The 24385-nt window shown below is 37.1% G+C and overlaps 1 protein-coding gene across 1 annotated transcript; it reads right to left on the bottom strand.

Moving 5' to 3' along the window:
- Positions 1 to 15779: 15779 nt before the first annotated feature.
- Positions 15780 to 23226, bottom strand: LOC140170478 (uncharacterized). The gene is made up of 3 exons (XM_072193838.1): positions 23076 to 23226; positions 18935 to 19092; positions 15780 to 17825 (listed from the first exon to the last, which is right to left on the bottom strand). The coding sequence occupies exons 2-3, from the start codon at positions 19076 to 19078 to the stop codon at positions 15780 to 15782; spliced, it is 2190 nt and encodes a 729-aa protein (XP_072049939.1). The 5' UTR covers positions 19079 to 19092; positions 23076 to 23226.
- Positions 23227 to 24385: the final 1159 nt, after the last annotated feature.

Raw genomic sequence — 24385 nt, 5'->3', positions numbered from 1 at the left:
TGAGATATAGGCCTATATGTTGAAATAAAGAATAATTCTTTTCTTATCTGGTTAAATTGAATATTTGCACGGAAAATGATCCGTCATGGTAAACATAATAAATTACATAATAAATGTCAATAAAATCTAATAAATGTCAATACAATGTAATTGGTACGTTATCTTAGTTAATTCATTGTTAATCGAAAATAAGATTCTCAATTTGATGTAAAGAGTCGCAAGATGTCTGAGGGAACCGATCAAGTCCGAAGGCAAAATTTATTAGATTTCCTTGGATTTTCAAAAGAAAATCACACCGGACTGGACAATGCGTAAGTGTAAGCTCCCGGCCCGGTATAGCATTCATATCTACATACTAACAAAGTATGATGTTTTGCATAACTTTTATTTTGCATAAAGAAACACCGCGCGATGTGTGTTGTAAGGGTGCATACCACCAAATTAATGTCCCTCATCATTAATTAGACATTATAATCATCCCTGAAAACAGAAACATACAGTCATGCAGCGTAGGCTACACTTAAGGGAGTGTTCAGAAATACTTTGGTGGGGGGCTGGTAAAAGGAGGGGGCCAAAAAGTTTTGGACCTTAAAGAGGGGGACCAAAAAGTTTTAGGTGGTAGGAAAGGGGGCCAAAAAGTTTTCCTCTTCAAAACCCAAAATTTTCGCGCGCTTCGCGCGCATTGAGACCCTATATATCACTTTTAACATGGGCAAGTTTTCGTTTTCAGTGCTTTTGTTTGAAAAAATGATGGCACTTAGTGTACACATATCTATTAATTTAATATAACATTAAAGATGATCAGCAACATGCAACATCTGGGTTGGTCTAAGAAATACTGGCACTTTTTATCATAAAATTTTATATCTCTTCAAAGTAGGCTACAAATCAGTATGATTATGTACCAATCTGATCAAATACAACTAAATCAAGAAAATATTGCAAATAAATTGGATTTCTTTGCACGTAAACTGCACACTTCAGCATGTTCAGTTTACTATTTCTCATTGCAAAATTATTTTGTACACAAAGGCCCATGGGTAGATTTACCATAGGCAGAGTGGGCACAGGCCCAGGTACCACGGTCTTTGGGGGCCAAAACTGATACCTGTGTACATTTGCGTGACCAAATTAATCTCATATTTGACCATTTTAGCTTTTTGCATAAATTAGTTCTAATTTTAACAATATTTGACCATTCAAGCTTCAATATGGCCAAATTTTTTGGGCGGTATTCACACGCATTTGTACAGTACTATCATAATAGCCATGGATCTAAATTATGCACCTGAGTATGAACCTCCAAATAAATCCTCTATTTCATTTATCCCTGTAAAATCAGATAAACACCCTGATTTGGGACAAATCTAAATTAAGTATAAAATTAAAATTTCCTTGTGCTTGTATTTCATGCGCAATTGTCCCACCGGGAATGTTTCAAACATTTGCCTCCCTCAATGACATGTGACCCAGATACCACACCACTGGAAACAACACTAAGTATGTTTGTTATACGATAATGGGGGGGGTCAAAAAAGTTTTGTCTGTCAAAAGAGGGGGGGTCAAAAAAGTTTAGCGGTCCATCGAGGGGGGGTCGAAAAAGTTTTCGAGTGAAAAATTTGAGGTAGACCAGCCCCCCCTACCAAAGTATTAATGAACACTCCCTAAGTGTGAAACATGTGTTTGAACCTGAGGTATACTAGTCTCAGGTTTGAACAAGAACACTAATTTATGCAGGATACACCCCATGTAGCCTACGCCTATACAGTAGGTCTGACCAAACACGGAGAAGCTGAAGGTCACTCTGAGCTACTCTGTTATTTATCTTCTATACATGACCAGCATGCAAATCCCTAAGAATTTAGACAACCGCAGGTCAAGGCCGTGTAGGCCCTATGTGTTGTTCGCTTTAGGGGCAGAATGGATCCATATGGTCACTGTTCTAATATTCTCTACTTTCAAAGAATAATTTATATTATTATGTAGCCTAATACTTTAGGATTGTGGAGACAGATACAGATATTGCTAATTCATTTGTTACATACACAGTCCGCTATATTTTGCCTTTTAAAATATAAGTTACCAATCATTGTGACATGCGCCCTTATTCACAAACACGAACTGCACGGGGTTTCCCAGCAAAACTTGTATTTTTCATAGTGACCGTAAAGTATGATATTTTGCATATGCAAAACTACATATTTTGCCGAAGTATGTAGTTTTGCATATGCAAAACTACATACTTTTGGAAAGTATGTAATTTTGCATATGCAAAATATCATATTTTGCAAAGGTATGTGGTTTTGCACGCAGCACCGGGGTAAGCTCGTCACGTAACCGATATTCTTGAGGATCCTACAGACCTTTTAGTGGATGTAAACTATTCGGTGTAACATATCTACGTTATATTGCCATTCTATTTCCAGTAATGTTTAAAGGAGGATTTCGTGATCCTAGCATCCTCTTTTTATGACATTTTTCAGTACATATGCACGAAAAAGCTTATTCCCAAAATTTCAGTTGATTCCGATTTTGCGTTTGCGAGTTATGCATGATTATGTGTATTACACTGCTCCATAGACAATGCGTTGTAATTTCGTTCTGGTGCACCAGAACGAAATTCAAATTTCACGATATCTTTGCAAAACGAAGTAATCTGCAAGAAATATTTTGTACATAAATATTATGTAGCCAGAGGTTAATTCCAGTGATATAAAAATCTCAACTTTTTTTGAGAAAAGTGGGGGGATGAGGCTGTGGATCACGAAATGCCCTTTAAGTTCTAATGAATGTTTGGTGACGTAAAGTCGATGTAGAACTATTTCTTTTAGATCTGAAAATCTAGATCTGTAAGATATTAGGCCTATTATCGATTATACGTCATCAAATATTCGTTAGAGCTTAAACATGGAAATAGATCAAATAGCAGAGATATGTTACATCAAATATTCTACGTGGATTTATACTCGGAGTCTGTAGCGGGCTTTAGGGACCGTTCACAAACACTTGTTCGGGGGAGGGCTGATGAAAAAAGGGGTCCTTAAAAGTTTTCACCTTGGGGCGAGAATTTTTTTGCATCAGGCCCTCGTAACAAGTGTTTTGTGAACGGCCCCTTGGCCGTATTAATCAAGAACTCCCAGAACTACACGTACACACATACATAATAGCGAGATTGCGATTTTCAATACGCCGTACATCGACCGCACGTTCATACGCATGTTTTTAGGTAGGTATCGCATGTGCGGTAGCGCTCGTGTGGTAGCGCTATGTCCTGAGGACATAGTCAGTCAGTCTGACTAACGCATTTTCCACCCTGATGTGGCAGTGACGTCACTGCCACATCAGGGTGTAAAATGCTTTAGCAGTCGCTCATCTCACGATCATTGCGCGATTCCCCCGATTTTTCTCATTGTTGATGAGTTTTTGGTATTGTTTAATAGAAAATATTTTTCTCATTACCATCCTTAAAGCCATATTATAACATTTGCTGAGGAAGACGCCCTCACTGAATTTTTTAAATTCCTTTTTTTACACGATTAAATTGTACTTTATTAAACCAATATACCCTGCAAAAATCAAGACTCTAAGTGCTGTAGTTTTGTCAAAATCCGTGATGATGGAATTATTAGTCGAACGCATACACGATGTTCATAACACACAGTACGTCACGGCGTGCGGGAAGGTGATATAGGGGAGAGCGGGGAGTGTTCGCCCTATTTATTTCTGACCAGCCTAGCGATGTCAATTTTAAGGTTAGGGATGACCTGATTAGCCCATGTGAAAGCCCTATGTCTTAGATATATACGGCCACAATCCCAGAACTATAGGCCTTACAATAGCAACAGGATAGAGCAAACAAAAAAGTTTTGCAAAGTGGCGAACTTGCCCCATATTGGGGCAGGTTCGCCCATATGGTGGGGTAAGTTCACCCTAATCACAAAAAAAGATTTAAACATTGCATAACAATAACATATTCAATGCAAACATTTAGCAAGAGTATACAGGGCATTCATTCTCTTCTGGAGAGTCACTAAATTTGTTGCAGGGGTCGGGTCATGGTAAAATGTAGGGGTCCAAAGTGAGCTTAAACGTATCATGTTTACAACTTCGGGGAGATTAGGGACCGTTCATAAATACTTTGGTGGGGGGGGGGGGCTGGGCACTTGGAAATTTTTGAGTCAAACTTTTTGACCCCTCCAGAGAACCTAAAACTTTTTGACCCCCTCTTTAGACATACACAACTTTTTTTACCCCCCCCAACAGTCTGGGGAGGGTGCTACTCCATTTGTGCAAACTCAGTCACAATTGTTTATATACATTTATTTATAATAGGCCTGTTTCCTAACATGAAAGTTGAAGGTGTTTTTCATATGCTGTGACTTGTATGAAGTTTAATTTCAATTTATGCATTCTAATTTTTTGAAAATACATGTTTCATTCTTATACCCAATAATTAAATAAATAAAAGTAACACAAGAAAGGGAAATGTCGGTGGCGTTTTCTAGGGCTTGTGGCACCCAGGGCTAAGGATAGGTGTCGCTCCCGATTCTTGAACTAATTATTGTGCGCGGAGCACAAATAGGGCCTACCACTAATTAATTTTGGTTATAATGAAGTTGAATATCGATCTTAAATTGAAATTTCAAATGATTTTGTTCTGAAATGCGCGCGAAGCGCGCAAAAATTTCGACTTTCATCGCTTAGAGGGGCGCAGAATCGATGCTGAATTGGTCAATTCGGCGCCCCCTAAGAGTGGCGCATGTCCCAACCTGCCCCCCGTCTCTATGCCACTGGAAATTGAGAGCAACATCTGGGCATATACTCAAGATTTTTAATACTTAAGACTTGTTTATCAGGGGCGTAGCCAGCTTTCTTAGTCAAGGGAAAATATAAATTTCAGGGCAAAGACAACAAAAATGCTGGTTGCATCATTTTGACCCACTATTATCAGTGGGATTCAAAAAGGCTTTAATGGGATACTGGTAATGTCTTTGCCAGTATCCCCAGAAAGCTGGCTACGCCCCTGATAAACAAGTCTTAAGTATTAAAAATCTTGAGAAAAAGACATTTTTTGGCGTGCTACGCGCGCTCATTACTAATGAGCGCGCGTAGCGCGCCAAAAAATGTCTTTTTCACTGTTTTTAGCCATAATCGGGGTAAAAGGGCTTTATTGGTACATATGTGCGCATAGCGCGCAAACATTTTGTATGCTCTTGTTCTTTGGGTATTTTCTTGTTTAAAACTTTTTTGACCCCCCTCCTTTAGTAACCAAAACTTTTTGGTCCCCCCCTTTGTGGAACTCAAAACTTTTTGTGTCCCCCCACACTTTGCCCAGTCCCCCTCACCAAAGTATTTATGAACGGTCCCTTATGGATTAGGACATAAACGCTGGTATGAGTAATACTGATACCACATAACTTTAAAAAACATGCTTTTCAGTAGTTTTACCTTGTTTAATGGTATAATTATCAATATTTTGCATAATACGCTGATGGGGCAGGTCCGCCCTCCAGTTTGGGGTAAGTCCGCCTGGGAAGATATAGGGCGAACATGCCCCATCCTCAAAAGGGCGAACGTGCCCCTTGTGCACATTTTGTATTTTCTTCAGGGTATGCAAAATACAAATCGAATAAGGAGTTTATAACTGCATTAAATCTTTGAGAAATCCCATATGTTCCCAACACAGATTTCCATTAAAACCATCTGTATTTATGTATCAATGATAATACAACATTATTAATGCAACAAAAATTACGTTTTGGTGTAATTTTTTTGTTTTGGCTGCAGTTCGATGAACACGTCCCTATATGTCGCGTAGCTAATATGAGAAGTTTATAATGACCTAGGCCTATGTCACCTAATTTTGCCATCACCAAATCCCCCGATAGCCGTAGTGCTGAGAAACAAGGGGTGGGCGAACACTCCCCGCTCTCCCCTACACAACAAAGGGTCGTACCACAACATGACCGAAGGAGTGAGTTGTGGTACGTATTGGCGACATGTGCGCTGGTAGTAAATTCCAATTTTCTTTGCTTTGCCGTAGTAGGCCACATGTCACAGGGGAAGTTGCCCAAAGGTGTCAAAATTCTCCAAAAATGTCCGAAATTTTGCAACATTTTTTAATGTTACGTAAAGTTCCCCAAAAGTGTGTGAGGTTGTTGACCTATTTGCGCTGCATTGGAAAATTTTTGACAATTTCATAGAATCCGCGCTCACTTTACGCAGCTTGCGCGGGAGTTGAAGCAATTTTGAGTAATTTTGAAAACTTTTGAGCATCTTTTCAGCAACTTTAAGCAATTTTGAGAAAATGTTAAGCAATTTTGTGAAATTTTGAATAACTTTACGCGATTTTGAGAAACTTAAAAAGCAACTTTGTGCAACTTACCGCAATTTCGAGGAAGTTTTAAGCAAGTTTTTGAAACTTTGAATAACTTTATACTATTTTGACAATTCTGGACCAATTTGGGCAACTTCCCCTGTGACATAGGGCCTATTTTAACTTTAGAACTTTTGCTTCAAATCATTATTTTAGTTTTTTTTTTTTTAAAGAAGAAAATCATATGTTCCATGTTCAAAGAAATATTTTTGGAAAAAATCCGTTGCTTAGAGTTTACCCACTTTTCGAGAAAAACGTGATTTTGTGGAACATTATCCCATAGAAGCGCGTGTTATAGACAAATTTGTAATTAATATTTCATAAGAATGGAATGACCAATAGCGTTGCCAATCACGGACTAGTTGGGCGTTACCATGGTCATTGTTATAAACGAAAATGACATTGACCCCCAAAAACTCACAAAATCGGTCAGTACACACTTTCCAATTTCTTTATTCAGAACAAAAAAAAAAATTTTATTGCCAAAAATGTTGATTTTATCAATTGCGGCATAAAAATGGGAATTTCGTTGTTTTTTTTGTTTTCTTTAACGTTCCGGAAATAGAGAATATCTTGATTGATTATCGATTATCAATTATTGATTATCGATTATCAATCATCGATTATCGATTATTGATTGACACGACAACCCCTCCCCTCCCAGTAGACCCTTCGTAAGGGATCGAATTGACGTGTTTGAAAATCATTTCCGCATGATTTTGAATGAGAAAAATTGAGATTATCTTGATTGATAATCGATAATCGATTATTGATTTTTAATTGACGGGACAACCAAAACCACCACCCCCCAACCAACCACCCCACCCGGAATAGACCTTTCGTAAACAGGCGACCCGACGGGTTTGCAAATCACTGCCCCCATCATTTTAATCTTTTTGAAAAGTAGACCTAATCTTGATTGATTAAGTATTGACTGAATATTGATCGATTAGGGCCTATCGATAAGCCATCAGTAAGCCCTCGAGTACCCCCCCCCCCCACACATACACACCCACATATACAGAGATATAGAGAGATCACAGGTTAACAGGCTGCCTTGCTCATAACAACGTGAATGATATAATGCGTACTATGTTAACAGTCTATTTTCACGTGTTTTATAAATTGGAGATGTTTACGTTCTAATTATTTCATATAAAATAAAAGTAAGTTTATTTGAACTTTTCATAAAATCAACCTTTTAGCTCGTAGTTGTTCGGCTCAAAAATAAAAGGGGATATATCTGACAGTAAAAGCTAACATTTTATGGCAAAGAAATGCTAAAATGTTTTAATATTGCTTTAAATTTGACAATCCAAATCGACGTATTTCCGGAGAAATCACGAAAAACAGGCGAATAATGGTAGCCACTTTAGGCATTCTGGGTAGGGAAAGATCGGTGAAATCGTTTTACTCCCATACCATTAGATTTCAATCAATTTTACTCCGCATAAGAAATAGGTCCAAAATAATAGAGGGCGCTATGATAATATACATTTAAAAGAAAAATAAAGAAATACATAAGAGGCGAAATAAATTAAAAGGAACACATCATGTCAAGCATGATACGAGGAAACTGGAAAAAAAAATAATAGAGAGCATGCCCTCACTACAGAATCAACTTAATAAATAACTTCATTAAGGGATCTAAAATGAGCGTTTATTGCGTTTCGACAGTATTTTTTTTGGGACATGAGAGCACCTCAGACCTATCAAATTGCATTCTGAATACGAAGCATGTCTTTCTGATATCAAATAATTTTCATTTTTTGAAAATCACAATACAATACAAATTTTATGACAAATTATAAAAATTTGATATTTTTCACATTTTTGATATATATATAACAGTCCTCGAAGTAAATTATATATATAAATCTAATGACATATTCTTAAAGTGTATGTAGCAGGGAGGAAAAGCCGACAGTCAATTGAAAATTTTGACCTTTCATATTGAAGATATGGATTTTTTTCCCAAAAAGGCCTAATTTTTTTGGGTGTTTTGGGTAAAAAAATTCATATCTTCAATACGAAAGGTCAAAATTTTCAATTGATCGTCGGCTTTTCATCCCACCTACATATACACTTTAAGTATAAATCATCAGATTTATAAAGTTTACTTTAAGTACTGTTAAATATCAATTTTAATGATTTGCCATAAAATGTGTATTAAATTGCGAATTTCAAAAATCAAAATTATTTGATATCAGAATGACATTCTTCGTATTCAGAATGCAATTCGATATGTCTGATGTGCTCTAATGTCCCACAATAAATACTGTCCAAACGTTCATACCCCAGCCCTTAATCAATTAATTAAATATTAAATAGAGAAAAAAATTTTGTTTTCCATTAACAAAAAATCATAAAATTGTGTAAAATGTACCTGATGATAGGCCTACACAAAATTAAAAGGAAATAGTTCAGGGTCAAATAAAAAGAATAAGATATTGTCACAAGAACGATGGGCGTAGTGGTATCGCGAAACACTCAACGTGGTACAGCACAGTTGTGTCTGGATGCCGGACCATGATGCAATTCATGCGTGCAACGTATTGGCTTGCTAATTGTGCTAAATTATTCACATTTACACTGAAAATGTTCTCGTTTTCTCACATAGATGCATAAACAATGATAAAGGGGACGATATTTGAAATTATGCACAAGTTTGAAGATCCATATCCTAAACCGATAGGGTTAACCCCTTATAAAGGGCAGATCTATTGCAAAAACAAGTTTATCTCCATTCGAAGAGAATAATTATTACATTACAAGTTGACACTCGTTGCAATTTTTTATGCGTATTTCTCCTGAAAAAATATAAATTGTGCGGGTAAAGTTCGGGATCGTGCGTGTTCTTCCCCGTTTGAAGCGAAATTAATTTTTCCAGGCAGCAGCGTTCAGTAGATAGTATGTCACAATGTAACCCTTCTATCAGCAGTAGATAGCATGTCACAGTGTAACACTTCTATCAGCAGTAGATAGCAAATCACAATGTAACATTGCTACAGGGTGTCCCAAAAAGAGAGGCCCCTCATTGCGCCCTCTTTTTTCCTATTGAAAGGTTGATTAAATATATTTTGGTATGTAAAGAAACCTTTAATCGTTAGCTTTAATAAACCAAAACAATTATTTCAATCGCCTCACAACTTTTGAAGATATGCCCTTTTGAATAAAAGTACCCGTTTTTCACTCTGTCCACGGATAGCAAACAGAGTGGTTGAGATGGCTCATGCTGTGGAGTGCCCTGCACGATCACCAGACCTCACACCACTTGATTTTATTCCTTTGTGGCAAAACTCAAGATCGTCGCAAACGTATTACTGAATGCATTCGCAAGTATCCGGCGAACAAGGATGGTATGCAACGCAATTGATGCAATGAGGACCAGGGCTGAAACCTGTATTCGCCAAGGAGGCAATCAGGTAGAGGGCAGAGCACCACAGTAAACTCACTTCAGAAGAACCAAAGACAAACCAAACAGTCTTTTAGGGCTACCTTTTATCCTAAAAGAGAAATGACTTGTGTTGTAAATAAAAAAAGAAAGCAAGAAACAACAAAGTAAGAAAGTAAGAAACATAATAAAACAAAAAGGCATAAATAACCAAGAAAAAAATAAGTAATTGCAAGCATAAGCAAAAGAAGTCCCATTCGGCATCCATTTTAACAACAAATTGATGACACTATTAACAAAATCCATTGCCCATAAACCCACCGGTAAAGCCCATTCCATAAATAAAGTTATTTTTATAAAGTTATCTTTGAGGAATGTTTGATATTCATGCATGGTATGTGTACTACTTTTAAATCTTTGAAGTAGCCAAACGTTCTCCGTGGACAGAGTGAAAAACGGGTACATTTCTTTAAAAGAGGATATCTTCAAAAGTTGTGAGCCGATCGATATAATTGTTTTGGTTTATTAAAGCTAACGACTCAATGTTTCTTTACATACCAAAATATATTTGATGAACCTTTTAGAAATAGGAGAAAAATAGGGCGCAATGAGGGGCCTCTTTTTTGGGACACCCTGTATGTTAATTTTGACAAATCTTTGGCAATATTCTCCAACAAAAAGGTCCAAAATGTGGGAGAAATGTACGATACGTCCACTCTTTGCTGATACGGTATTAAAATATTAATAAGGGTACCGGGTGTTTAGGTCTACGTTTTCAAAAAAAAAGAAAAAAAAGAGAGAGAACAAAAATCTGCGTAAGTGTACTTTTCATTAGAAAAAGGTCCTTTTTGGAAGTCTCTCCCCCAAAATACACCCCGCGCCCGACCTTTTAAAAATCTGACCCAAACGGTGCATAAACCGACCTAGGCCGTATCTGCAGAAATATGCAGCTGAACATTCAATGCAGCTATTAGGTAAAATAAAAATGGATGCATAGTGCATGGGATCTGTCGATTAGAGACCTTTTTTGGTTTCAGGGAAAAAAGAACGAAAGGCACACGTACAGAAGCCAAAAATGCAATAAAACTCTCTTTCTTTGCCCCTTTTATATACCAAAGAAGCTGATAAATCTATTGACAAGTAATGAATGCAAGGACAAAATATTTAAAGGCAACATTAATCTTGTATTATTAACGAACATTCAGGTGGTACTACACTGTTTCTACACCCCTTGATAAATTTTGTGACCAAAAAAATAACAACATACTGGTAACAAAAGTTACGTATATTATTCGCAGACGACATTGCGCTACTATCTGATACTGCCAACCAAGCACAGGAACTGCTCAAAAACGTAGAAAACGCTGCACTTCGTGTAGGATTACACATGAATGCAAAGAAAACACAATTCATGGTGTACAACCATTCAACAGATGTTGAAATCCAAACCGAGGATGGCAGCTTCCTGGAAGAAGTAAAAGACTTCAAGTACTTGGGGTCGTGGGTCAGAAGTACTGAGCAAGACATCAGAGTAAGAAAGGCAATGGCATGGAAAGCTTGTAACAAGCTCAATAATAATTGAAATCGTCTCTACCCAGACACCTCAAAACACACCTATTCCAAGCTACTGTAGAAAGCGTCCTGCTGTATGGTTGTGAAACCTGGACCATTACCAAGAAAATTGGCAAAGCAATGGATGGCTGCTATACAAGAATGTTAAGATCAGCACTAAATGTGAGCTGGAAAATGCATATGACCAATAAGGAATTGTATGGGGACATTCCACCTGTGACCTCAAAAATCAGCACAAGACGGCTACGGTTTGCGGGACACTGTAAGAGAGCCAAAGGGAGGATTACATCTGATCTGGTTACATGGAAGCCCACCCAAGGAAAACGAACCAAAGGACGTCCCAAGAAGACCTATGTGGACCTGCTTCAACAAGACACAGGATACACAGTTGCAGAAATTGAGACCAGCATGCAGGACAGGCGGTTATGGCGAGCCATCATTGATGCCCGACAGCAAGAGGGAGCAAGAGTCGACGGAGTAAGAGTAAGTAAGTAAGAATCCAATTACTTCACTGAGATCTCAGTGATTCAAGACAAGTGGTTCATTATATATATATATGTTAAGAAAAGGTACATTCTAGCGGTACCTCGTTTCTTATCATAAATAACGTATCGCTTGTCTTGAGTCATTGAAATTCCAGTGTAGTAATTGGATTTCTTGCCCCTATAATATACATAACTTTCGTTACCAATGTGTTATTATTTTTTGAGAAAAATGCAAAAATAGTCACAAATTTATCAAGGAGTGTAGTACCACTTAACTATAAAATCATTGCGAACACTTGGATTTATAATAATTTTGCAAGTACATATTACATGTAACGGTACATATTTCAACAGTGGCATAGCCAAGAAGGGAGGCAGATGCCCCATCTCAGAAGTCTTGCCCCGCTTTGGGATACTGGCTGCCCTGATATTTAAGATTTGCCGGTCTTTTTTTTGTACTTTTAGCACATTTTCGTCAAAGTTTGTTCCCCCTTGAAAGTTTTCTTCCCTCCATTCATCTAAAAAAGTCCTAGCTATGCCACTACGTTTCAAGCATTTGAAGAGCTCAAATGCAATACATATACTTTAATTGTTTTCTGAATTCTAAAAGATATTGGCAACTATACATAAGTGGTCAAATATGGAGAAAATAATGGAAAAATATGACTACTTTTGATCACATTTCAAAAATTTCACCTAGAGCAGTGTGTCAATTTAAAGCCAGTATCACAAGGGACATGTTGGTGGCCAAATCTAAAAAAGTTTGAAAATGACACTTGAATTGAACTCTTCATTTCTTCTACAGTTTATTTGACTTTCTTGAGGCAGCGACATCAGCGCGTGCTCCAGTTGGCGTGCCATTAAATCTTGTGAGTTGATTAAAAAAACTGGCATGTTGCAAGCGCGACTAGAGATGGTGCGTCTATGACACACACAAAGTAACTGTATGTAACTGATGTCAGTGCTTGGAGGAAGCCAAATGAACTATAGCAATCGATCATTAGATTAAGTTGTTAGTACATACAGCCTGTCTCAAAAATATTGTGCAAGTGCCCTCTTTGGCAATTAGAAAATACCGTTGTGACACGATGCTTACATCAACGTCAAGAGCAGTCTTAGCTGGGTCATTATTGTATTCTGGGGTCCAATGGTGTCCGGTTATGACCGACACATAATTTGCCCTGAATTTTGAAAACTAACAGGTATTTGGCCTGTTTGTAATTTTTTATACAAAACAAGTGGGTTATTACTAAAAACTTTCAAAAAAGAAATTGTTAACAGCTATTTTTAATTTTTATTACGTGCAAGGTCTCGAAAATCATGGACACCACTTGTGACAAAAAAGATCATCTACATCTGGTTGCCTGTTAGTTTCATTTATATGTGACCATTGCTTATTTTTTTTGGTCTTATTGAGTGAATAGGATGTATACTAAAATTGTATTATGAAAGAAATGTTAGAGACAAAACATCTGTTAACAAAGACAGCGCTTACGCAAAGTACATATTTTGGTGTCCGCGTTATGCGCGACGTTATGACCGACATGTAAAAATGCAAAATGTGCTATATTTTTTGAAAATGGGGTAATTTGTAAACAACAAATACTTCAAATGATATATTATGACATGTTTAAATATATGACTGACAAATGGAAATTGCAAAATAAGTTGAATTAAAGTTAAAGCTGGATATTGTACGACAAACTGGACACCGAGTTATGACCGACACATGAAAATGAAAAATATGTCATAATTTTTAAAAATTGGGTATCTGATAAACAATGAATACTTAAAACAACAGTGTGATATGTTTAGATAAATTTGCAGGTCAAATACACTTTTCAAAGTATGACATAATTACAGATAGCTTGTTATTGTCAGTCATAACTGGACACCAAATGATTTGGTGTCCAGTTATGTGCGACACGACTGGGCACCTTAAATTCTCTCATGTGCACAAACTTGATGTTATAGAAAGTCATCCACTTATCTATTATGCCACACTTGTGCTGGCCCCACATAAAATGGCAACTTTTAATCTAAACTGACAGAAATTGTACAAAACAGGCCCAATAATTAACTTTTGGGTCAATTTTTGACCATGTATTTTGACCAAAATGCAAATATGCTGTTTTGAAGGTTACAGCAACTTCTTATAATGTTATTTTATTTTTACACTATAAAAGCTCCTAAACCACATTTAACTTGCAACTTTTTAGCCATTTTGGCATTTATATTTTTTGTTTAGCAGGGGGTTAAAACATGTTTGGTGTCCGGTCATGCGCGACATTTTAGAGTGATTTCTCCACAGTTATGTGCTTCGTACAGATTTCTGGGCAATCATCGCTGAAAATATTTTGCAGATTTTGAAAGAGTATATAATTCCACTCAATTTAAGCTAACTTTTGACATTAATATTCAATTTTGAAATTTTGACTGTATGTCACGCTATTGGACCCCAGAATACAATAATGACCCAGCTCTCAAATACCGTTTAATCTGTTCAATTTGCTCTTTTTAATCTCGAGATGTTTAGTTAACAACGTGTACAGCCCTCTTCCCTAATAAAAGTGGCACAATTGTGATTTCACCCTTTCGTTGTTAAGGTGGTACGAAAGGCAAAATCAAGTTGCTCTGATTAAGATTAAAATAGACTTGTTGCAGAGAGATATGCAAAATAATCTTAATTCCAAAATTTGAGCCAAATCGGACAAACGGTTTTTGAGATATTGCTGTTGAAAGATTCTTTGTATTCTATTGTTTTTGCCAATATATTGATGAAGTTAATGAGGAAAATTGGCAAAATGTGCTCATTAATATTAATTTTTGCCAATATTTTGCCAATATTTTATGAATAAACCTTCATACTACTTTTACCTTTAAAATTTTGACCTGAAACTTTGCCAATGTGTCTCTATGAACTAAGCCTTTAACATGTGATTTTAACTTGCATAATTAATTAGCTTTAAGTATAATGCTAATTAATTATGCAAATATGCAAATTAGATGGGCGGGAAAATCACATGTTAGTGTTTTAGGCCATAGAAACACATTGGCAAAGTTTCATGTCAAAATCATATAAAATAAAAGTAGTATGAAGGTTTATTCATAAGATATTGGTATAATATTGGCAAACATGAATATTCATGAGCATTATGCCAATTTTCCTCATTAACTTCATCAATATATTGGCAAAAACAATAGAATACAAAGAAACTAAAAACATGTATATCTTGACAACCGTATGTCCGATTTCCTTCAAACAAAAACTATTTTGCTCAGTGTATTTAGCTTAACTTATTCAATCTATTCAAATGGTTCTAAATTCAGTTTCTGTTTTCCAGAAACATCGTTTCGAACCCCCTTAAAAGTAAGCATATTTTTTTTGAGACAGGCTGTAGTTGTTTTAACTTATAAGCTGTTATTAGATAATATTGGAGTATTTTACAAACTTACGACTTTTTTCTTAAATTTTTTGTTTTCATAAAATGAAATAATTTAGTTCACAAAAATTAGACCTTTTTATTTAGATTTGACATTGTTTGGTAGAGAAGACTCATCATAGCTATCTGAAGGAAACTGCCTCATTTAAGAGTCATTGTGATGTAGATTGTTTACCCACATTGGTGCCAGGCTTTAATGCTGGTTTCACTGGGGAACCTGTTTGTCTCAATAAGATGATTGGTCTTCGCGGGCTGATCTTATGTGGCTCACTGACATTCTCTTGTTTTAATGTAGGTGATTGAACTTTTGGGGTGGACATGATGGATGCAGTTGATGCTGTTGTATGTGACAGATTTTGTGTACTGGAAGAGGAAGATCCTGTAGTATCATTTTGTAATCTTAGTAAACTTGTGGATGGATTAGAGACATTGTCCACAAGAACGACATTTGAATTCGTAGAAGCAGGCATAGGTTTTGGGAAATAAGTTCCTGAATTATTCACTGAGATTTATTTTTTTTTTTTTTTTAACTCAGCAACACTGCCCGCCTTTGTAGTGCCGACTTTATGCTGCACATTTGACGTTTTCCCCATAATATCAAGCATAGATGAGAATGTAGCCTTGGTATCAGACTTTATAGCTTTGTCATCCTTTAAGGCATGCACACTAGAGGGAGGAGAAGTGTCATTTTTGTCACCTATAGGAAAAGCTTTATGGGTATCTCCTTTTGATGAAGATAATTGTTTTCTATCTGAATTTGATCCGCTGGTAGCTCTAGCATCCACTCTTGGTCCAGACGAATCTGGAGTAAACGCACTGTCCACTAGAACCAGTGTTTTACCGGTATTCTGTTGAAGAGATGCAGATGATGGTGTCTGCCCAGATGCTGGTGTTCCCAACGTTGTCACAGGAACTTTCATGGATATTGTAATTTTTCCTGTCCGAATCATCTCCTTAACTTGGTCCGGATTGGGTGCAAAATTTCTTACTTTACCTCCCGAAATTGCACCGGGCGGTAAGCATATCTGGAGCTGTGGTTTGCTGCAAACTTTTCCTGCGTTTTCCAGTTGCCCTGAGATTTTGTTGCTATCATGTTGGTTCTCTTGTGATTTTTTTGCTGTGGTAGTACTCCTCCTTACCATCTTGTCATCATCATTTTTGCCTTCTGATCTGAGTACTATGCACCGTCTCTTCTTCATCCCATCTTCCACAGTGTTTCTGTTTCTCGGTTCAGTTACTTTAGTTTGGTGACTTTCTACTGCATGTTTGCTCTTAACTTGATTGCTACCTTCAATTGGTCTACTTGCCCTTTCAACTTTCGGGTGACCGGGAGCTGATAAATACTTTCGACCAGCTGTATGCCCAAAGTTATTGCTGTTTACTGTTGTGCATATTTCAGGTTGGAGACTCTTTTCTCTCAACTGTTTGCTCTCAACTTCACCTTTCTTTGAAGGTGAATCTATTTCTTCTGCGAAACTTTTGGTGGCAATTTTCGAAGCCTCTATAGTACTCTCCTCGTCGGTGGTGGCATCTTCCTCTATTTGTTCAATCATGTGTTCACTTTGCTCATGAGTTGCCAACTTTGCTGCGGTAGTAAATTTCCTTCCGCACTCTTTGCAAGCGAATCCCATGTCGCTATGGTTTTCCTTCATGTGTTCCATTAGAAGAGGGCGCTGTTTATATTCTCCAAACTCTTTGTCGCAGAGTAAACATTTATTACTCTCATACCTAACATGTGCTTTGTGTACGAGTTTCATGTGACTTTTGTAGCTGTCATGGAATGACACAAACCTTGCAGTGCACAGCTCACACTTGACTTTCGTCTCTACCTCATGTGTTCTAACATGAATTTTTAAATCCTTTGTGGCCGATGGAAACCCCTTATTGCAATACTTGCATTTTATAGGCTTATCTTCATCTTTTAAATGAGTGTTTTCATGTTCAATTAACTTTTTCTTTGTATGCGTTCCCCTGTTACAAATAGAACAATAAAAGTTGTATTCATTTAAGTGCACTGCCTTGAAGTGCTTAGTGCGATCGCTGTTAACTTTAAACCATGATTCACACTGATCACATTTAAAGGGCCTAGTTAGTGAATGCACAATATTGTAGTGCTTAATCAGATCTTTTTGCATGCTAAAAGTTGTGTTGCATTTTGCACACGGATATACTGTCCCTTTCGGTGCCCTCTTCGCCTTTTTGTGCTCAGGAGATGCACCAGACTCTGTATCTCCCATGTGTCTCTTCCTCTGTTGTCGAATACCAGTAGCTTTTGCCTTGTCAGACCCAGAATGTTGCTGTATTGATTGAGTTAAAGCACTACTCAATTCTTCTATCAACCGAGATGCTTCCTGGACCTCATTTTCATCATTGTCAACTTCATGTAGTGAGGTATTCCCTTGGTGTTGAACCTGTTTGGATTGTTTGCATGTAACTCTATGACTCTCAACTATGCCATTGATGATGTTCTCAAGCTGAAATCCTCTTGTATGAGCGCAGGCTATCAGAGGGAGGCCTTTACTCCTCAGACGGTCGGTTATCATGGCTTTGAGTGCCTGAAAATATAATACAAAAATGCCAATAATCATTTAATAAACTTAAATTATGGCTAAGCTATGATAGAATTGAATTTTTAATACCGTATATGTATACTGAAAGAAGAACTAATTGTTTTCTTTTATATTAATTATATAGTTAACACAAGTTTTAAGTTCCCTGATGAATGTTTAATAAATCAATATATGCTACACAGATTTGTTAAATTCAAGTAATTGTAGAATGGCATGTTGGGCATCATCATTGATTAGTGTTAAATTGTGTGAATCCATTGATGCTATCACAAGGAACAACCAAGGAACAACCAATTGAACAAAAGATGATCATGTTTTAAAAGTTGCAGTCAAACCATCCTTTATAGCTCATTCATCTGTGGTTTCTGTATGAAATGAATAATAAATCAAAATTTTTCCAGTGGATTTTTAACATTTAAAAATATAGTTGTAGAAAACCATGTTGTGCATCTTCAGTGTTAAAAATGTGCAAATCAAATTGATGCTTTCCCATGGTTAGAGCAGTTGAACAAAAATATGTCTTTTCCCACCCCCCTACCCTGACCAAGAAAGCTAGCTACATGTACGCCCTTGGTTCTACAACTAGGTGTTCTAATTTTGAAAATCAACAGCAAAGTTATTGATTTATTCAAACAGGTGACAGATGGATACATTTACGGCTTAATTAAAAAGAGCGCTTACTGCAACTTTTAAAACATGGTCAAATTTTATTCAACTACTTGTAACTTAAAATAGCATCAATGGATTTACACCATTTTAATAATGAAGACACACAAAATGTTATACTTTTTAATTACAATGTAAATTTGGAGATGCTGCTATGCCTTCTAGGGGAGGCTTAGAACTTTTTGATACCCCCTCGTATGTATGTTATCAGGGCTTCCAGTATTGACGGAATTTTCCTGAATAAATAACGAACAGATAAATATATAAATAAATGTTGTTTTAATTTTTAAAAGCAGCTGAAACTGTATTGATTTATAAAACATTTGTCAGAGGGAACTTATAGAAGTAACACCTCCTTGACAAGATCAAGAAGTGGCAATGTCTGCGACGCAGCATCTCAGACCCACCCTGTATACCCATGTACATACCTCACTGACAAGGTCATGAAGTGATAAAGTCTGTGTCTCAGCATTGCAGCCCCAACTTGTAGACGGCCAGCTAAAAGTGCTGTATGGTTCTCTCACATCAACAGGAGCAGGCTGTTCTTGCCAGTTACTACCAACAAAATCCATGCCGGCATGTGAATCTGTATGCATAAGCAATTCCAAGCAAATTAAACATGGAAAGTGTCAACACTTAAAAGTTGTGTTAAGGATATGATTTTGGTCTAGTAAAAGTGAGAGTTCATTGGCAGAGAAATATTTGCTCCGGGGACCACTCACATAAATGGTCTGTACAGTTTGTCCACTCTGAAGTACAAAGTGACAACGCGCTCGTATACATCGCGTAAACAGTGCGCAGTGTTGCATCTCTTCTGCAGGTATGCCTACCTTCAAAGTCGGCACAATGTGTGCGTCCGCGTCGGTACTTTGTACTTCAGAGTAGACTAACTGTAGGCATGCGTGACCAAAAAAACACAAGTAAAAAGTTGTGTTTTTTTAGGCAAGGTAAGTTACACAAGTGACTCATTTAGGGTTTAAAAAACAGTGATTTTCAAAAATAAGGGTAGTTTTCTGAAACTTTAAACTTGTTTAGGGTACCTTTTTAAATTTTTGTTAATTATGAGTCCAAAAAGGGTACATTTTTTCATTTCTACCAGCCAAAAAACTCATTAGGGGGTAAATTTTATTTAAATTACCTAATTAAGGGCCTAAATTTGCTGGTAGGGTAAAAATCGTTTAGGGGGTGTTTAAAAAAAGTTTGGTCACGCATGCATAAACTATCATACTTGAGTGGCCCCCCTGGGGATATTCAGTGGAAATCGTAGGGAAGAAGATTATGCAAAATGATTTTAGGCCTCTCAATCACATGAATCATGCTAGCATGCTAAGTACACACATGGGCGAGCCTACATTATATGGCCCCAGTTGTAGAATTTCGAACATTTAAGGGATCTAAAATGAGCGTTTATTAACGTTTTTCGACAGTATTTTTGTGGGACATGAGAGCACCTCAGACCTATCGAATTGCATTCTGAATACTGAAGCATGTCTTTCTGATATCAAATAATTTTCATTTTTGAAAATCACAATATAATACAAATTTTATGACAAATTATAAAATTGGACATTTTTCAAATTTTAGATATATAACAGTCCTTGTAAAGTAAATTATATAAATCTAATGACATATTCTTAAAGTGTATGTAGCAGGAGGGAAAAAGCCGACGGTCAATTGAAAATTTTGACCTTTCATATTGAAGATATGGATTTTTTCCCCAAAAGACCAAATTTTTTTTTGTGTTTTGGGGAAAAAAATCCATATCTTCAATACGAAAGGTCAAATTTTCAATTGATCGCCGGCTTTTCATCCCACCTACATACACTTTTTAAGTATAAATCATCAGATTTATAAAGTTTACTTCACGTGCTGTTAAATATCAAAATATCAATTTTAATGATTTGCCATAAAATGTGTATTAAATTGCGAATGTCAAAAATCCAAATTATTTGATATCAGAATGACATTCTTCGTATTCAGAATGCAATTCGATATGTCTAATGTGCTCTAATGTACCACAATAAATACTGTCCAAACGTTCATAGGCCCTACCACAGCCCTTAAGGACTTGTTCTCAAATTATAGAACCTTTTTAACTGTGCAAGTGACTCCGGGATTTACATTAATTAGAATCCAGCCCTTGAATTAACCCACGGCACCCATGGCATTTTGCCGTGGGTGCCCATCGCCACTACCGTAATGCCCTCAAAATATGTCCTTTACCCAAGGCAGTCACTTGCATTGCCCTCTAATGAAGTTGCCGCGGTGCCCCAGCCCTGTCCCTTCATTATAAGATCATCCATCTATGTTTGTGTGTGTTTTCTTGAGAAATTGCCTTGGTGCCCTTCTCAAATTTTCAATAGTTGCCATGATGTCCTCTTGAAATATTACAAACTGCGGTGATGCCTTGCCTTTTCAGTGAAAATTCAAGGCAATTTTCAACTTGCCCTAAAAAAGTTGCTGTGTCCCTTCAGATCCTTAATTCGAGGGCTGTTAGAATCTAGTAAAATCAGGGGCGTAGCCAGCTTTCTTGGTCAGGGGGGCAAAATAAAATTTTGGGGGCACAGACGAAAAAAAATTGCAGTTGCATCGAGCCCGGGCATCGAGCTTCCCGAAAAGGGTTTTATTGGGATGATGTGCGCGCGTAGCGCGAAAAAAAATGGTATTTTACACAATTTTTTGCCCATTATCCGGCTAAAAAAGGACTTTATTGTTACAATGTGTCATGTCATGTGAGGAATGGTAGGAAGTGGTATTTATGAGAAAAAGTGGTATTTTATGTGTACCCTGGACCAGCTATGCTCAGGAGTCTCAGACCTTCGTACTTCGAACTGGTCATCGCAAGTATCTTTGATGCTGAAAACTAAGGATATTCACGCAGGGACAGGCCAAAAACCTTACCTCGATCGTAAAATCCAGCCGATGCATGTCATAAATAATTCATTATTCCATTGTGTAAATGTCAGTGATTGTGTCCATGTATTGTTATTGCACCTGCGATCTTGCGCGAGAGCAGTTGTCAAGCTGAATTTATACTCGATCGCTGGATCACCACGTGAATTCGCCTAGAGCTCGAAAACCTCTACAAGGTTGTTGCATCGAGCACACTGACTGGCTTAGCAATTATCAAAGTAGTTTTGTAAACCAATCAGGTTAGACGTACTTTACTGGCGAGTCACATTAATTAATACCGTAAAATGCCGTCGCGTTCATTGATTGGCTTACGATTTCAAAAAATGGCTTTTGCAACCAATCACAATACGGGTTATATGACGCCCGTCGGAAATTTTGCATACGTCCATGACAGACATCATGCCCAAGTGCCACAAGGCTGGCTTTTCTGCGAAAGCAAGCGAGTGGTATAAAATCAGTTTCACACCTGTGATTTTGGAGCACATCCACAGCAGGGTTCACAGTTTATCGCGTTTTCGCGTCCAGGACGCTTTTTGAACTCACTGGACCCGGAAAAAGTAAGATTATGTAACCTGAATGGGTCCAGCAGTCTGTGTTTGGACCCGGAAAAAATCCCATCCAAGAAATAGAAAATATCATCATAGATCGTCATTGCGCGATAACCCAGCTCAATCGGCGCACAGCACATTTTTAAACAACTTTTCATCCCGCCTTTTCATTCATAAATTACATACAATTATATAAAAATCGCTGCAACATGATACACACCTCATCGCTATTTCATGCACAGATATTTGATCAGCGATACGAGGGGAACTGTGGAAGAGGTTGACTTGCGATTTTTTTCGGACCGTGCAAATATTATGTTACAATAATGTAAATATGTCAACAAAACACGGTCAATTCCTGGAGACATATCGCGAAAACACGTTTTTGCGGTAGTTGTATTTTAACCGAGTAAATATTACAAAATAACCAAATAATTAGATGATTAAAGTAGAGCATGTTATTAGGTAGTAATTGTAGTTCTTTATGAGAAAGTCGGCCGATCGCGGCAAGTCGTCTTTTACCCAGTAATTTGACTAGACTTTGGTAGGTTTTGGGTGCGAATTCGCATACTTTAATATTTATCGTTTAGCCAGTACTGAAAATACATTTCGGGTGTTTCTGAAGTTTCGTACATTTGGACCCACAAGAATCGATTTGGGACCCGCAAATTTCAACTAAATGGGATCTGAATGGGTCCAGCATAAAAAAGTGGACCCGGTTATTTGAGAGCAAACTGTGAACCCTGATCCACAGCGCATTTGACAGATAAAAATGAAATAGGCAATTCTGAGCAACGGGATTCCATGAAATGGACGATTATGTAAGTTATTCTACAGGATCGGTAATAATTAACAGCTGGTCTGCTGTATTTGAAGTGCATATTGAAGTTTGTGACTTCGTATGTTATGTGCAATTGATATTATAGGAAAGTTTTAAAAATTGGCAGGCTCTCATGCAATGTTACATTGAATGTATCCGTCTCTTCCGAACATATATGGACGTTAACCAGTAAAACTAAATAAAACCGAAGATTCATTGTCGATTTACCAGCAGAATTTAGTAAGCTTACCATTTGTTTTACGCTTTTGGTTTATTAAATAAAATTACCTTTAATATTTCTAGCAGACTATTTTACTGAGCACCACCAACCTCATGGCATGCACGGGGTTGATATTTGGCAGGAGAGGGTGATATTTCGCAGGAAAATTGTCCAGTTCTCATCAAAAAAACCTGACCGATGTTATGAAGTTATCAACAGCTCGTCATCGCAGAGCTGGGCGGTATACTCAATTATTCTGTAGTAGATAGCAATCATCTTTCAGGTGCTATTGGAGGCATTTTGGAAGTGCTCTCGGGAGGGTGAAAGTGCATAGGAACAATGCCGGAAACTACGTCACGCTATTGGTCGACCTAGGCTACATATTTTTAACGCATGCGTGTTCGTCAATACAGCTTTAGACTCCTCCACCTTCGCAACACGGTACGTGGAGACGGTGGAGTGACTGGAATCACACTGACGGCGGAGGAGAATACTAGTTGGTCAAACAGTTTAATTCTATCAAGCATATAATACCTAAACAATCATCGTCATTTGATCTATTTACTCACAGAATATATTGTATACTCAAAATATAATTTTATAATAATAGTAAACCTGTTAACTTATATATTTGTGTACTAAAATATAAGGACACGTGATGTCGAAGACAAAATGGCCGCTAATCCGCCTATTGTGAGACCTAGGATACATATTTCGAAAGAGGGCAGCAGACTAGGATGCCTATCCCTTTGTCTATTATTCCTGGTGCTCTGTTCATGTTGTAAACAAATTATTTGAGTAGGGCAAAGAACACTGATGAACATGCCTTTTTAATGTAATTTTTACCAATATTTTGATAAAAAATATTGCATAAATTAATGTTCATAACGTTTTTATTTAACAGAATATTGGCTTCAAACTTGGTCAAAGTGTTCCTGGTGACTTCCAGATAATTTATGCATAATTAATTAGCAAGCCGGCCTAATTTGCATAATTAATTAGCACTTATGCAAATTAGCTCATTAATTATGCAAATTAGAGGGCGGCTTCACTATAGGCTATAATACTTAAGAACCTATTAGAAACACTTTGACCAAGTTTCAAGGCAAAAGTATGCAAAATAAAAGTTCCCTGAACATTAATGGATTTTAGCAAAATATTGGCAAAAATTACATATTAATGAGCCTTTACAGTCATTTTATCTCATTTACATTGATTATTGATAAAAACAATAAGATACAAAGAATATATCAATTGAAATGTTATGAAAACCGTATGTCCGATTTGCTTCAAACAAAAGGCATGATATTTGGTCAGTGCACTAGTTTAAAACATGCCGCGTCAGACCATTTTCTAGTTTCCAGAAAATGCATCCAAT

The sequence above is a fragment of the Amphiura filiformis genome, chromosome 14, assembly GCF_039555335.1.
Source record: "Amphiura filiformis chromosome 14, Afil_fr2py, whole genome shotgun sequence".
NCBI classification, from domain to species: Eukaryota; Metazoa; Echinodermata; class Ophiuroidea; order Amphilepidida; family Amphiuridae; genus Amphiura; species Amphiura filiformis.
The sequence above is the reverse complement of the archived record's forward strand: the minus strand, read 5'-3'. Positions and strand labels throughout refer to the sequence as shown.